Below are 12,837 nucleotides of genomic sequence, written 5' to 3'. Positions count from 1 at the left end.
TTTTTCTTTACAAATTCTATAGATAATTTATTGTTGGTAAATTATTATTATAGTAAAATACAGTTAATATTGTTTTACATACTATTAGTACCAATTGGGGAGTACCAATGCGAATTTCATAAAAGGAAATTGACAATAGATCAGTTGTCGGTGATTGGGCAGATTATATAAAAAAAAGTTTGAATACAAACAAAATGTGTGGCAAGTGCCAGGTATTTGTCGACTTAAAAAAAAATCAAATGGTTTGGGCACTTAATAAGAAGGACAAACTCAAGAGTACCTAAAAGCGGCCGTCGAGTTCCAATTATTACATTGGAAAACCATTATAAGAAATTAAACTGATGACAGTCCTATATTTACTAAGATGAATTAAAACATTTTAATATAAAAATTTCGTTATCGGGTATTACCATATTACTATTTCTCCATGATATAATATTTTTTATAATATTCTTCTATGCCATACCTAACCACTCTTTCTAACGATGTCGATATTCGGACCTCTCTCTCTATCAGTCCATTTCTTTATAGGTCTATGACATGAAAGCGTAGTCCATTGATAATAGCACAGATTATATGAAAATAATCTGTGATAATAGGATGTCAATGCAACATATTATAAGGAAACATCTTATCTTATGATATATTTTATCAGTAATAATTTTATCTTTATTAGAAAATATAAATTAATATTTAATATTGAGACGAGATTTGATAATTGAGTGTATAATTCTTTTTAATTATTCTTGTTTATATAATGATTTTTTTTAAATAGGTATCCAATAGGTTAGTGTAGTTTACTATGATATTTTAGTATTTCTCTTTTTTTACCTATACATCAAATATAGTTAAGAATTTATCGAAAAACATATTAACAATTCATACAATCTTAATGAAGCAGAAACAATCATGTTAACGCCGGAGGAGAGGATCAAACAACTTTCTTTGTTTAGTTCAAAAATCGATTTAAATCCTAATATTGCTGCTAGAAAGTTAGAGGATTGATATAAATATATATACAGTATACTCTTCAAAATGACAGCGATGATACATATTTTGGGGTTTTCTAGGTATTATCGATCAGGACAAGAAATGATACGAATGGCTGATGTATATTTAAAGGAAAACAACTTCGAACAGGCATATATTCTGTACATGAAATTTATGATGTAAGATAACTACAATATATTTAATTTTACACTGATTTTTTTTCATATCAAATGATCTTTTTTGTTGGAGTTGTCAAAATAAATTGAATTACATACTAGGGTAGTTTACTCTTTTGAAAATTACTATATTTGTAAATTGTAGTGAATATAAAACTATATTATAATATCTCATTAGTCTGTGATCACTGTTTTTTTTAATTTTAATTTTACCTTGATCAAGTATAAAAATATGTTAACCTAACTTAAGTATTTATAAATACTTCTTAATTAAAAAAATAATATTAATACTTTATAGTGATACAGTATAATTATAATAATATATTTGCTTAGATTATTCTTAGAAGCAATAACTGAACATCCGGATTACAAGAATGTGACAGTTGAAGAACGTAATTTAAATAATCAAATACTTCGAGGTGTCCTTCCAAAAGCTGAAAATTTGAAAAATTTATTGAAAGCACAATATACTAAGGAGTATGAACTGTATAAGGAGCAAAAAGTAAATTGTATACTATTTTTTTTTTTTGTATATTTTTATAAACAGTTAATAAATCCATAAAGTTATATTTATTAGGTTTTTTTTAACGGGTTAGGGGTAATTAGAAGGTTAAAAACTAGTCATTTCAAATATTTTTTAAAAAGTTGTAAAATGTTTTATTTTTACGTATAATTTCTAGTTTTTACACATATTTTAAGAAAATTGTAAATACATTTCATATCAAAATATGAAGTCTGGACCAACTTAGGTATCAGCTTGATTGTTAAATGCTTTCTAACAGATAAATTTTAAAAACAAATCTACGATTTTCAATGAAATTTATACAACATTTTTTAGGCATGAAAAACTAGTGCTAATCAAAGTTTTTTCAAATTTAATAAAATGTGGCCTCTAAAAGTTTGTGTATGCATTTTATGGAAAAAAGTCCCATGTTTATTGTTTATAAAAAAGTTTTGATCCACAAACAAATTCTTTGATTATACACTAGTTTTTCATGCCGAAAATATGCTGTATAAATTTTATTGGAATCCATCGAGGGGTTTTTAAAATATAGTGGTTACCGTCTTTAAAAACATAGTTTTGAGAAAAATGTATATCAAATTTCACTAAATGCATTATAAATTATGCATTTATAAAATTAAAAAAATAAATTTTTGAAAAATCCAAGTAATTCTAACCCCTTAACTTCGAAGGCAATAAATGTGACCAAAAATGATTCTTATGTGTTAACAAAAGTGGTTAATATACTAACCACTACCCCTTAAAGAGTTTGTAAGCTGCTTAAGGTAAAGTCCGATAAGTATTTATAAATAAGATACTTTAGTAACTTATATATTATAAAGTATGTAATACTACCTTTATTTTTGTAGGCAGTTCAAGACCTGAGAGATAGAGAAGCTTTAGCTCAAGGAAAAAATGACACTGGTACCATGCCATCAATTAATACTGATAAAGTCACAGAGGAATATTTAAGTACTATTGTAGATAATGCTCATCCAGAATTCAGCAATAGTTTTTCAAAAAATGGATCATCAAGGTTAATATTACCTATTTATAAAGATATTATTTGATTTTTCAGTTTTGCATAGCATTTTATTTCAACAATTAAAAAAAAATACATTTTTAAAAATGATAATATATGACATAAGAATAAACTATTAAATACCAAAAATAAAATTACAAAGCTAGTTTCCAGAATAAATAAAATAATTCCTTTAATAATAGTCTTACGCTTAGAATTTTTATCATTGAAGGAATGATAGATTTTACCAGTCAATATAGAAAGACATACCAGAATACTTAACAGAAACCCTCTCTTAAGAATTTTGCCTTTAAAACATTATCTAGCTGAATTAGTTGAATTCAAGTCACCAATCAAGACTCGTTTTAAGTATATGTTAAAATATATAAGATAAAGATGAAAAAAAGACTATAGGACAGAAGAAAGTGTTAAAATTTGATTTTGGATTATGAAATCTATGATAGGAAGAGCAAGGATAAGAAATTAGCTAAATTAATAAAATATATTTGTAAACATTAAGAAGATAATCTAAGGTGTAAGTAGGATCATGACTCACTAAAAGGAGAAAATATGTTGTCAAGACCAGTGGCAGAGGAGCGACGAGATAAGAAAGCATACCTTAGTATAAATAATATGAAAAAGAGAAATATTTTTTAATTAAAATGTTTAATTGGGATAGTAAGGTTAGTTGCATTGTTGATATATCAGTGAAAAAAAAAGATATAAAACAAAATATATATTTTTAATCATGAAAAGAAATGGAGTTCCAGTCATCTTTAAAGATCACTAGATTAATAAATATTATTAATTTTTAAAATATATTAAAATTATTTTCTTATGAATGATGTGTTAACAATTAACGTCAATGAAATTATTTTATGTTATGTTTTAGTTATAATCATACAACACAAAATGACTTTGAAATCAACAGTCCAACTAAAGTTATCCCGCCAAGTACAACAAGCTCTTCGTATTCCCAAAATAAATGTTCCGAGTACGTAAACAATATAAAATTGAATAAATTTACAAGTTTTAATATATTTTTTTTAATGTAAAAATCAAAATATTTTAGCTCAATGTTACTTTGCTTGCCAAGTTTAAACATCCAATGTTTTTATTTATTTCCTATTAAATACAAAAGTTGTTTAAATTAATAGGTTTTAAACTAAAAGTAGAAGATAAACAATGACTATCTCATTTAATAATTGACTTGTTTTAGAAACTCTAACACCAAGCACAAACATTGTTGAACGTATTTTGGTTATTTTTATGAATTCTTATAAAGTAATTACAAGTATAATAAGCAAAAAATTTATTTGTATTTATTTTCAGTGATAAACCTGTTGTTGACAGAAGTACAAAGCCATTGTCAAAAAGTCCATATGATCTGCGTAAAATAATAGTGCCAGCAGATTTAACGCAAAGATTCTTAGATCAAGCAAAAAGCAATACTATGAAAACAATAGAGACATGTGGAATATTAGCAGGGAAATTGGTAGGTATCTTATAGTTTGTCATATACTTTTGTAAAGCCATGTTACTTAAAAAAAAAAAAAAACAAATATTATATTCCTGATTTTCATTACATTTAATTTTCTTACAAGAGTTCAAATAGTCTAATAATAACACATTTGATGATTCCAAAACAAACGGGTACCTCGGATTCGTGCACAACTATGAATGAAGAAGATATTTTTGAGTTTCAAGATAAAAAAGATTTAATCACCTTAGGATGGATTCATGTAAGATTAAAATTTTAAAGTTACTAATTTATTTAATATAAGAGAATGAAAGCATTATAGTTCTACATAATTTTTATTTTTTAGACTCATCCAACACAGACATCATTTATGTCTAGTGTTGACCTGCATACTCACTATTCTTATCAATTGATGATGCCAGAAGCTATAGCTATTGTTTGTGCACCCAAATACAATAGGTAATATAATTGGCCTAAATCACAAAGATCTTACTCCACATTTTTTGATTTTGGGGCGATTTATTTTTTAAAAGGGCAAAAAAACCGAACAGTTTGATAAAGTTGAATGTCAACAGTATTCTCTTTGAAATTGATTAAGTCTTTTCTGGCTTTTGTTAACTAATAAAAACAACTTAAAGTTATTTTCGTCTCCTGAAAAATTTACCTATTTGGACATACGACTTTGCGATTTAGGCTGATGATATGTGTATTACATAATTCAATTTGTGCAGTTTTTGTTGTAGGGTAAATGCTGTGTGTACCCTGACAACAATGCCACTGCAACATATACAGGGTGTTTCACAAATATATGCCATATATCTTTTGTTCTAGTGAAGTATTTTTTAAAATTAATTTATACTCATTTATGCTATAAAACCCACATCTAATATTGCACAACTGTTTTACTTTTATAAATATATTTTTTTTGTTTTCAAGATGTTTTATTAAGAATAATTTGCTGAGAATGTTGACTGGTCGATAACCAGTTTTGGATTATCACTTTGTAAGTCATTAAGGTTAAAATTTAATACTGGAGGTGGAGTGAAGTGTGTTCAAGTAATGCTCGCAGATAAAAATAACTCTACGCGTATTACTCTACCACACTTTACCTCCCATCCTAAACTTTAAACATAAATAGCTTTAAAAGTAATTATCCAAAACTGGTTGTCGACTAGGCAACATTTTCAGCAAATTATTCTTGATAAAATGGTAATTTTAAATGAAAAAAAGTAAAACAGTCGAGAGCAATACAAAATGTGGTGTTTATAACGTAAATAATTATAAATAAAATTTAAAAAATCATAAATACTCACTAGAAAAAAAGTTATTTCGTTTGTATCTTTGTGAATTGACCTGTAATAAATTAATTTATATTGTACAACATTATTTTTGTTAAATTACTAGTAATAACATTTTCTACTTGACTCCTGATCATGGCCTTCAAATCATTGCCAACTGTAAATTTGTACGTGGTTTTCATACTCATAATACAGATGGTAATATATATACGGTAAGTTGTAGATCATTACAAAGCTTAATAAAAATGTATGGATGACACATAATCGAAATACGATTTTATTATTTCAGGTTGCTGAACACTGTATACTGGACAACAGTTTACTAGTTAATTTAGTAGACTTTAGATAATGATTAAATTATAGAAAACACTAAACACTATAACCGTTGTGTAATATTGCATAAATAAATTTAGTAAAATGTAAATAATAGCCATTATAGAAATTTGTTTTTATTTACAGTATACGTAAACATTTTTTTAGAATTATTAGGTAACATCAAACATTAACTATTTAGGCTAAAAGAGGACAAAAAACTATTTATTTATACACTTGCAATCAGTTTATTAATTTAAATTTATTATAAGTTTTAAAATACTGATAACATTTCAATTTTAATTTATTATAATACTTATATATAGGTACTGATTAATGTTATTTTTAGCGCCACAATATAATAATAAATAAAATATATTATACATCTATTTAAAGTTTTAATTTAATTTTGTTTTTTTGTAAGAAGTATACAGTAATATAAATTACACACGTGTATAGAGATAAAAGTGCTAAACTATTAAAATTGTTCATTTTCAATGTATAAAAACACATATTTACAGCACCAGTCATAAGATTTGAGAACAAGAAAAATGGTAATAAATTTTTATTCACACCTTCAATAATTAAAGAAAACCCTGTAAATTCATTAAACATTTTATATTTATGCAGCAGCACAGTAATAAAGTTTTCTATAAAAATTGACATAAATAATAAGTATGAAGATATCGATAATATCCAATAAACGTAACCAGCATTTGCTAGCCGCCTAGAAACACCAAATAGACAATCCATACTAATAGTAACAAAAAATAATGTAAGAGCAATAATAAAATTCTCAAGCAAAAGAAACAAGCTATTTATCAAGAATCCTTTTTTTATAAAATGTGACATGTGCCATTTGACAGACAAGGTATATAAAAATATTGCTTCATAACCAAAAGTAGACATGATACCCTCTCGATTTGCAGAAAAGAATGTATCTCTAGGTGCATCACTCATAATCCAGTCCCCTAGACCAAAGCTCAAAGATAACTGATAGAAGACAACTAATACTGTTGCTAAAATAGGGAGACAACACTTGCTAATAAATGGTAGTATCATTAAGTTTATAATTTTAAGAAATGCTAACGTTATGAAGAAATTCCAATGAACACCATACTCAAATACATAATGATTGTAATCTACCTTACTTACAAAATAGCTACGACCAATGCCTAAAACGAGTAATGGTAACACTTGTTTAAAGATTTTTAAATAATAATTAAGAAAATTGTGTACTTTTGGTGTATTGTAGAGAAGTGCATTGGAACACACGTACAATCCAACACCAATATCCATTATACTGTGACCATATTTCTCGGTTTTAGCGAATCGTCTTGGAAATATATTAAAGTCAACAGCAAGAATACAAAACACTGTGTAAGTGTTTAGCATAAATCTATATAAACTTATATAGGGAATTCTTTTAATTTTAATGTTGATTGATGACAAATAATTATGGTTTAATAAAAGATAACAAAATGGAAATAGAGCAAAAATAAAGTAACTTATAAATTGAGTAGTAACATAATTAGAAAAAATTGTGAAATTTAAGATAATTGGAAATATCAATATCATAAACTCAAATAAAAACTTTCTGATTGTTAACTCATTTAAATGTATGCAGTAATCAGTGGTTATGGATATCCAAGCAACTAAAATCACATGAACAGGTAGTGAAAATAGTGTCATATATATTTCTATTAGTGATGAACCTGTTTGGTTGGATATTGCTTCTCTGTGAAGATCTTTGTATTCAATGTCCATATTTCTTTAATATTACTAAAAAACACAACAGAGATATTAACCAGTATTTTATAAGAAATGTATAATAATATATATAAAAATTTACCAAACAATGGCATTATCTACATTTTGAAGTAAACCGTTACTTATTAAAGTACATAATGGAATTCGATCTTCTACAATAGGTAGAGGCCTTAAATCTTCTAAGGCCTTGATGGGTAGCTTAAACTTGTAGATAGTTGACGAATTGCCGATTGGTTAACACTTGACACAATATGCGTGATAATATAAATTTACATGGGAATTTATGGGATAATAATTTTGAAATACGACTTTATAAATCTATAATATAATGGTTGCTACTTTCTTAATGAGCTAACGGTAAACGGAGCTATAAAAAAAGCGGTCACTATAGAGTTCTTATATAAAAATATAAGGAGTAAGATACTGCCACAGATATATATAATAAACTAGATTGCTAACTAATGTATTTTTTTATAATTTACCAAAAACTATTTTTTTCATAGATATAAATAAAAAACTTCACGTAGGAATAGTGCTGTTGATTGGTATTTATAAACTTTTTAAAATGTAAACAATTCCAAATGACAGTTGATCCAAGTAATCGTTTTCCAAAGAACAAAATGCCTTGGGTATAAATTAAATTTGAGGTATACAATGTATACGTTGATCCATCGACCATTTTTTCCAATATCAAATTTCGCCATAGAAGGTTAAGCAGTTAATAGATTAACTGGTTGTTGTGGGAAAAAGTGTATAATGGAAAAAATGGTCCTTGGTAACACGCATGCAAATTGTAATTTAGTAAAAGTGGTGTTATCCCTTGACCTATTATCTCATTTCGATTCAATTGTGTGATAAGATAATTGTGTTATCAGTAAAATTTCACAACACGGTAGTAAAAGTAAAATTTAATAATAAAAAAATATATTTTTGAGTTATTAGGTTGTATTGAAAATCTTTTTTGTATATTAAGTAAATTATTGTTGAATTTAGATATGTCTTGGCTCAAAGACTTAGCTGGCCGAGCGGAACAATACCTTGACAAAATCGATCAAAGTACTGCCGTTGTTCTACAAACTCAAAAAGAGAAACTTGAAAAAGACATTTTCCAGTAAGTGTCCTTACACGCTTACTAATTCAATTTTAATCGTTTATTTTTATATTGATTTTAATTTTAAAGAGTACCGTCCGTCACAGAAAATGTATCAATTGAAATTGACAATAAACCTGTTGCATTAATACCAAGTTCACCTGCCACCAAGTCTTTAATGAAAAAACCTAAGCAAGATGCTCGGGTGTCAGATGAACATCTTCTGCAGTATTTGAATGGCCAAGAAACAACTATTAAATCACAAGTTTGTTAATATTATTAATTTGTATGGCATTATAAATAAATATATAAATATATGTGCATGAGTAAAGTACAAGGCAATATGCAAATTTTTTATCTAATTTGAGTAAGTCTTATGAAAAAGGTTATTTTCAAGTAATTCTGATATGAATTTAATTACAAATAACTATAACTTAATGTTTAGTAGAGTATTATCATAGCATTAAAATATACATTTTATGAGTTATTATTATTTGTCAGCTATAACATCCTATTGTGTCAGTTGTGAAGAAGCTTTAACTTATTAATTACTAAAAACTCTAATTCTAGTTAAAAAAAATAACTAGTTTTATCTAAAATACCAAAGTGTGGCGTTATTCATTAACTAATATAGATAGCCAACACTCTGTTTATAATTTACCACTTTTTGAAAGGTTTTGAAGTGGATGGATGTTAACAGGAAAAATATTTTCAAAATAATATATTAGTTTAATAAAAGATATGTATGAAGACTGAAGTGTAGCGAAGATGAAAAACTTAGGTGCATAGGAAAGGAATGAATACGCAGCATAGGCATGGCTTCGATAGTGGACAAAATGAGACTGAAATGGTTTGGACATGTTATGAGGAGAAAAGAATCAGAAGCAGTAAGAATGGTAGTGATAATAAACCCAAGAGGAAAAAGAAGGCTGAAAAGAGGTAGTTGGATGCAATTGAGAATGATATGAGGCCTGCTGGTGTGTGCGAGGATGATGGGGAGGTTGTGTCAAGTGGAGGTTTAGAACAAATGTACAAAAAACAATGGTAGTATATAGAGAAGAAGAAGATTGTCTATATTTTACCCCTTAATAATGTATGCTGTGTTCATGTTATAAAATGAAATTTGAAAAAATAGATGATTTTCTTTTGGAATTTTTGTATTATAATTTTATACATTCTAGATTTTGTTTTTAGTATGAAGGATACAGCATTGGAGTTTCATCTAATGACTCAATATCTGTATCACTGACAGAAGAAAATCTGATGCTTAAAAATGAAATTAAAACATTAAATAATGAAATGTCTTTACTTCAATACAAATTAAAGACAGCCGATAAAGGTGAAATTTAATTTTAAGTTTTGTTTTTGTTAGTTTACAATTTAATGTAATTTGCCATTATTATTTTTAGATATAAGCCAAATTACAACAGCATTGGAAATAAATAAAAGACACTCAGTTAATTTAGAAAAAGAATTAGAAGAGGCTCAAATTCAGTTAAAAAACATTCAAGATGTCATGTTTAACCTGAAAACAAAATCTGCTAATTCTCGAGAACAAACTATTGATGAAGGTCATATTAATTTTAACAATAATTTAGTTGAAGAAAATGAACTGTTAAAACAAGAAGTTTCTAAATTGATAAAAATGTAAGCTTGAATAATTAATAAGCATTTGACAATATTCTATAATATTAACTCCTTTTATATAAATTAGAATTGAAGTTGATGAACATAAGAAAGATGCACTTGCTGCCGAAAAATTAAACTTAGAAATTGCACTAAATAATATTCAATTTCAAAATAAAAGTTCTGTACAGTGCGAAAAGCTGTTAAACTTGTTTATTAATGAATGTGATGCAATAGTTATAAACTCCAAATCTGATCTAGGCAATGTGTCACAAAAAATAAAAGAATCTTTGGATGAATTGGAAATGATTTATGTCCAAACAACTAATCAAGATGGGTAATTAAAATTATCTTACAACAATTTTTTTAATGGCTCTTCAATAGTTACGTTAGACGATGAGTAATTTTTTTGTATTATTTTTCAAATATAGAAACTAAATGTTATAATCAACAAATCTATATAAGATTTGATTTTTTTTTGTAAAAATATATTATATAATTTATTAGGATGGTCTAAAAAAAAATAGTTTTTTGAAAAGTTTTGTTCTTATGAATGCGTTAAAACTTTTGTGGGTTGATATATCAACTGAGTGAGTTTCGGATATATCCACGTCGAATGTTTTGTGCCAACTTTTCGGACTCTGCAAAGAGTCCAAAACGTTGGCACAAAACATTCGACGTGGATATATCCGAAACTCACTCAGTTGAAGTTTTGTTCTTACCCCTCTTAATTGTTCTTTATAGTATCAAAATAAAAATTATTATTTCCCATAGGATGATAAAAAAAATTAAAGAAATATATTTTCTAAAATTTAAAAGTAATCTCTGAAATACAAAAAAATTGATACATGGACTTATTTCTAGAGGACATGTGGCCAAAGAGGCGAGACGTCATTGTGTAGTGCTCACTGTCACTTGTTAAACATTCCATCATTGGGCACTCTCTCCATGTAGGAAAATGTCTAGAAAGAGTAAGGCCTAGTTCATATGGGGCCACCATGGCGGCACCACTTTTCTGGTCGCTCATGCTTCTACGAGTGGCACGGCCAACTTAGTGGCGCTACCACGTGTAAAAACCTTAATTTAATTGTTAATTTTTTTATGGTGGCCCGTTGGAAAGAGGACTAAAACAAACTCCTAGAGGCGAGCAGCCTAGGCCTTTAACTAGCCTGTGCTTGGTTAAGAAAACCAAACATTTATTTAACCTCAATTCAAAACTCTAACCTTAACCTCAATCAATTAACCTGGGATTGGCCAAACATTTTTTTTTAAACTTAAACTTACTTTTATACTATAAAGAAAATTAAGTGGGGTAAGACCAAAACGTATCAAACTATGTATATATTTATATATTAAGAGCTTTATGCGTAGTTAAAATTATAAATATAGTATTATATTTATTATACTGCAAAAATAAAATTTGCTTGGGGTGGGATTTACAATTATTAAGGAGAGTAAAGCAAAACTTAAAAAAAAAAAAATTTTTAGACCACTTTAATGTTGAATAGAAAATTAATTTATACTGGTTATAAAATAGTAAGTTATACTTACAGTTATTTTATTTTTATAAATTAAAAATGTTTCAAATTTGTTCTTTAAGTACTGCAAATGATTTAGAGTTGAAACGTACCAGTACGTTGGCCAAATTAAACTCTATGAAAAGCAGTTTACTTTCTATCGACTGTGGAGTGCAAAAATCATTTCACGATATTGTCAACTTCAAAGAACGGTTAACCAATCTTAAAGTTGAATCTGCAATTGAAAACACTTCTTATAACAGCTGTGCTAACCAAAAAGACTATAACAATGAACAAATGATGTCACTCCAAAATGCTTTGACTTGTAAACAATCTGAAATAGATCAAGTGTTGGCCGAAAAAAAAGCTATGGCTATACAAATTGAGAGTTTAGAGGTATTGCTTGTTATTATTGTAAAATATAATATTCAAATACATTATTATTATAAATTATACAAGACGAACATTTTAGGCAAGGCTGAAAAAGGAAACGAGTTTACTCATTAACGTTAACGACACTGATGATGGTTAGCTATTGTTACTATATAGTAGAATACATTTTATTGTAGAAATATACAGTAAAGTACCTAATTGCTGATTTTTTCAGCTAAAGCAAAAGTGCCCAAGTTCATGTTGGAAAATGCATTTAATACAGGCGTAGCAAGAAGAGTAAAACGTGCCTTCTCTAGTATAGATTCTATTGGCCTAAGAACAGGGATGTATCTTCGTCGATATCCTCTGCTAAGAACTCTTTTATTTGTATATGTGGTAAGGTTTTTAAAATAGTCAATTATTTACAAAGAAAATAAGTCATTTTACTTTTAGGTAATTCTCCATTTTTGGGTTATGCTGATACTATTTTCATACACTCCAGAGACGAACTAAAACTAACCAGGTTAAATTGTTCATTTGATAATTTGAGTAATCAACACTCATTTAAGACTATTGTATCAACAATAAACATGTTATCGATATTATAATTATACAAATACGCTTTATATTTTTGTACAAACACATTTATTTAGAATTAAATCGAGGAACAGTGTGATTTTTTT

General features: G+C 27.2%; 3 protein-coding genes across 4 annotated transcripts; 2 read left to right on the top strand and 1 right to left on the bottom strand.

Annotated features, from left to right (window-relative positions):
• The first annotated feature begins 678 nt into the window (after positions 1–678).
• LOC126836162 (STAM-binding protein) lies at positions 679–5,896 on the top strand. 2 transcript variants are annotated; one of them, XM_050569329.1, is made up of 10 exons: positions 679–786; positions 1,071–1,169; positions 1,500–1,668; positions 2,538–2,704; positions 3,582–3,683; positions 4,022–4,184; positions 4,294–4,431; positions 4,516–4,628; positions 5,574–5,679; positions 5,757–5,896. In XM_050569329.1, exons 2-10 carry the CDS (start codon positions 1,093–1,095, stop codon positions 5,814–5,816), a joined length of 1,095 nt encoding a protein of 364 aa, XP_050425286.1. In that variant the 5' UTR covers positions 679–786; positions 1,071–1,092; the 3' UTR covers positions 5,817–5,896. The 2 variants fall into 2 exon arrangements, with proteins under 2 accessions (XP_050425286.1, XP_050425285.1); XM_050569328.1 differs by having other exon boundaries at positions 683–992.
• A 239-nt stretch (positions 5,897–6,135) lies between these two features.
• LOC126836161 (uncharacterized) lies at positions 6,136–8,330 on the bottom strand. The gene is made up of 2 exons (XM_050569326.1): positions 7,632–8,330; positions 6,136–7,561 (listed from the first exon to the last, which is right to left on the bottom strand). Exon 2 carries the CDS (start codon positions 7,544–7,546, stop codon positions 6,170–6,172), a length of 1,377 nt encoding a protein of 458 aa, XP_050425283.1. The 5' UTR covers positions 7,547–7,561; positions 7,632–8,330; the 3' UTR covers positions 6,136–6,169.
• Positions 8,331–8,421: 91 nt separating this feature from the next.
• LOC126836160 (golgin-84) lies at positions 8,422–12,837 on the top strand. The gene is made up of 9 exons (XM_050569325.1): positions 8,422–8,660; positions 8,730–8,904; positions 9,834–9,978; positions 10,049–10,286; positions 10,354–10,602; positions 11,866–12,178; positions 12,255–12,309; positions 12,390–12,550; positions 12,608–12,837. Exons 1-9 carry the CDS (start codon positions 8,545–8,547, stop codon positions 12,665–12,667), a joined length of 1,512 nt encoding a protein of 503 aa, XP_050425282.1. The 5' UTR covers positions 8,422–8,544; the 3' UTR covers positions 12,668–12,837.

This window comes from Adelges cooleyi, unplaced genomic scaffold (assembly GCF_023614345.1).
Source record: "Adelges cooleyi isolate 19-005CV unplaced genomic scaffold, UGA_ACOO_1.1 ACOO_flye_CR_arks_rails_tigmint_CR_PRNA_23, whole genome shotgun sequence".
Taxonomy (NCBI): Eukaryota; Metazoa; Arthropoda; class Insecta; order Hemiptera; family Adelgidae; genus Adelges; species Adelges cooleyi.
Note: the sequence above shows the minus strand (reverse complement) of the source record. Positions and strands in the feature narration are given on the sequence as shown.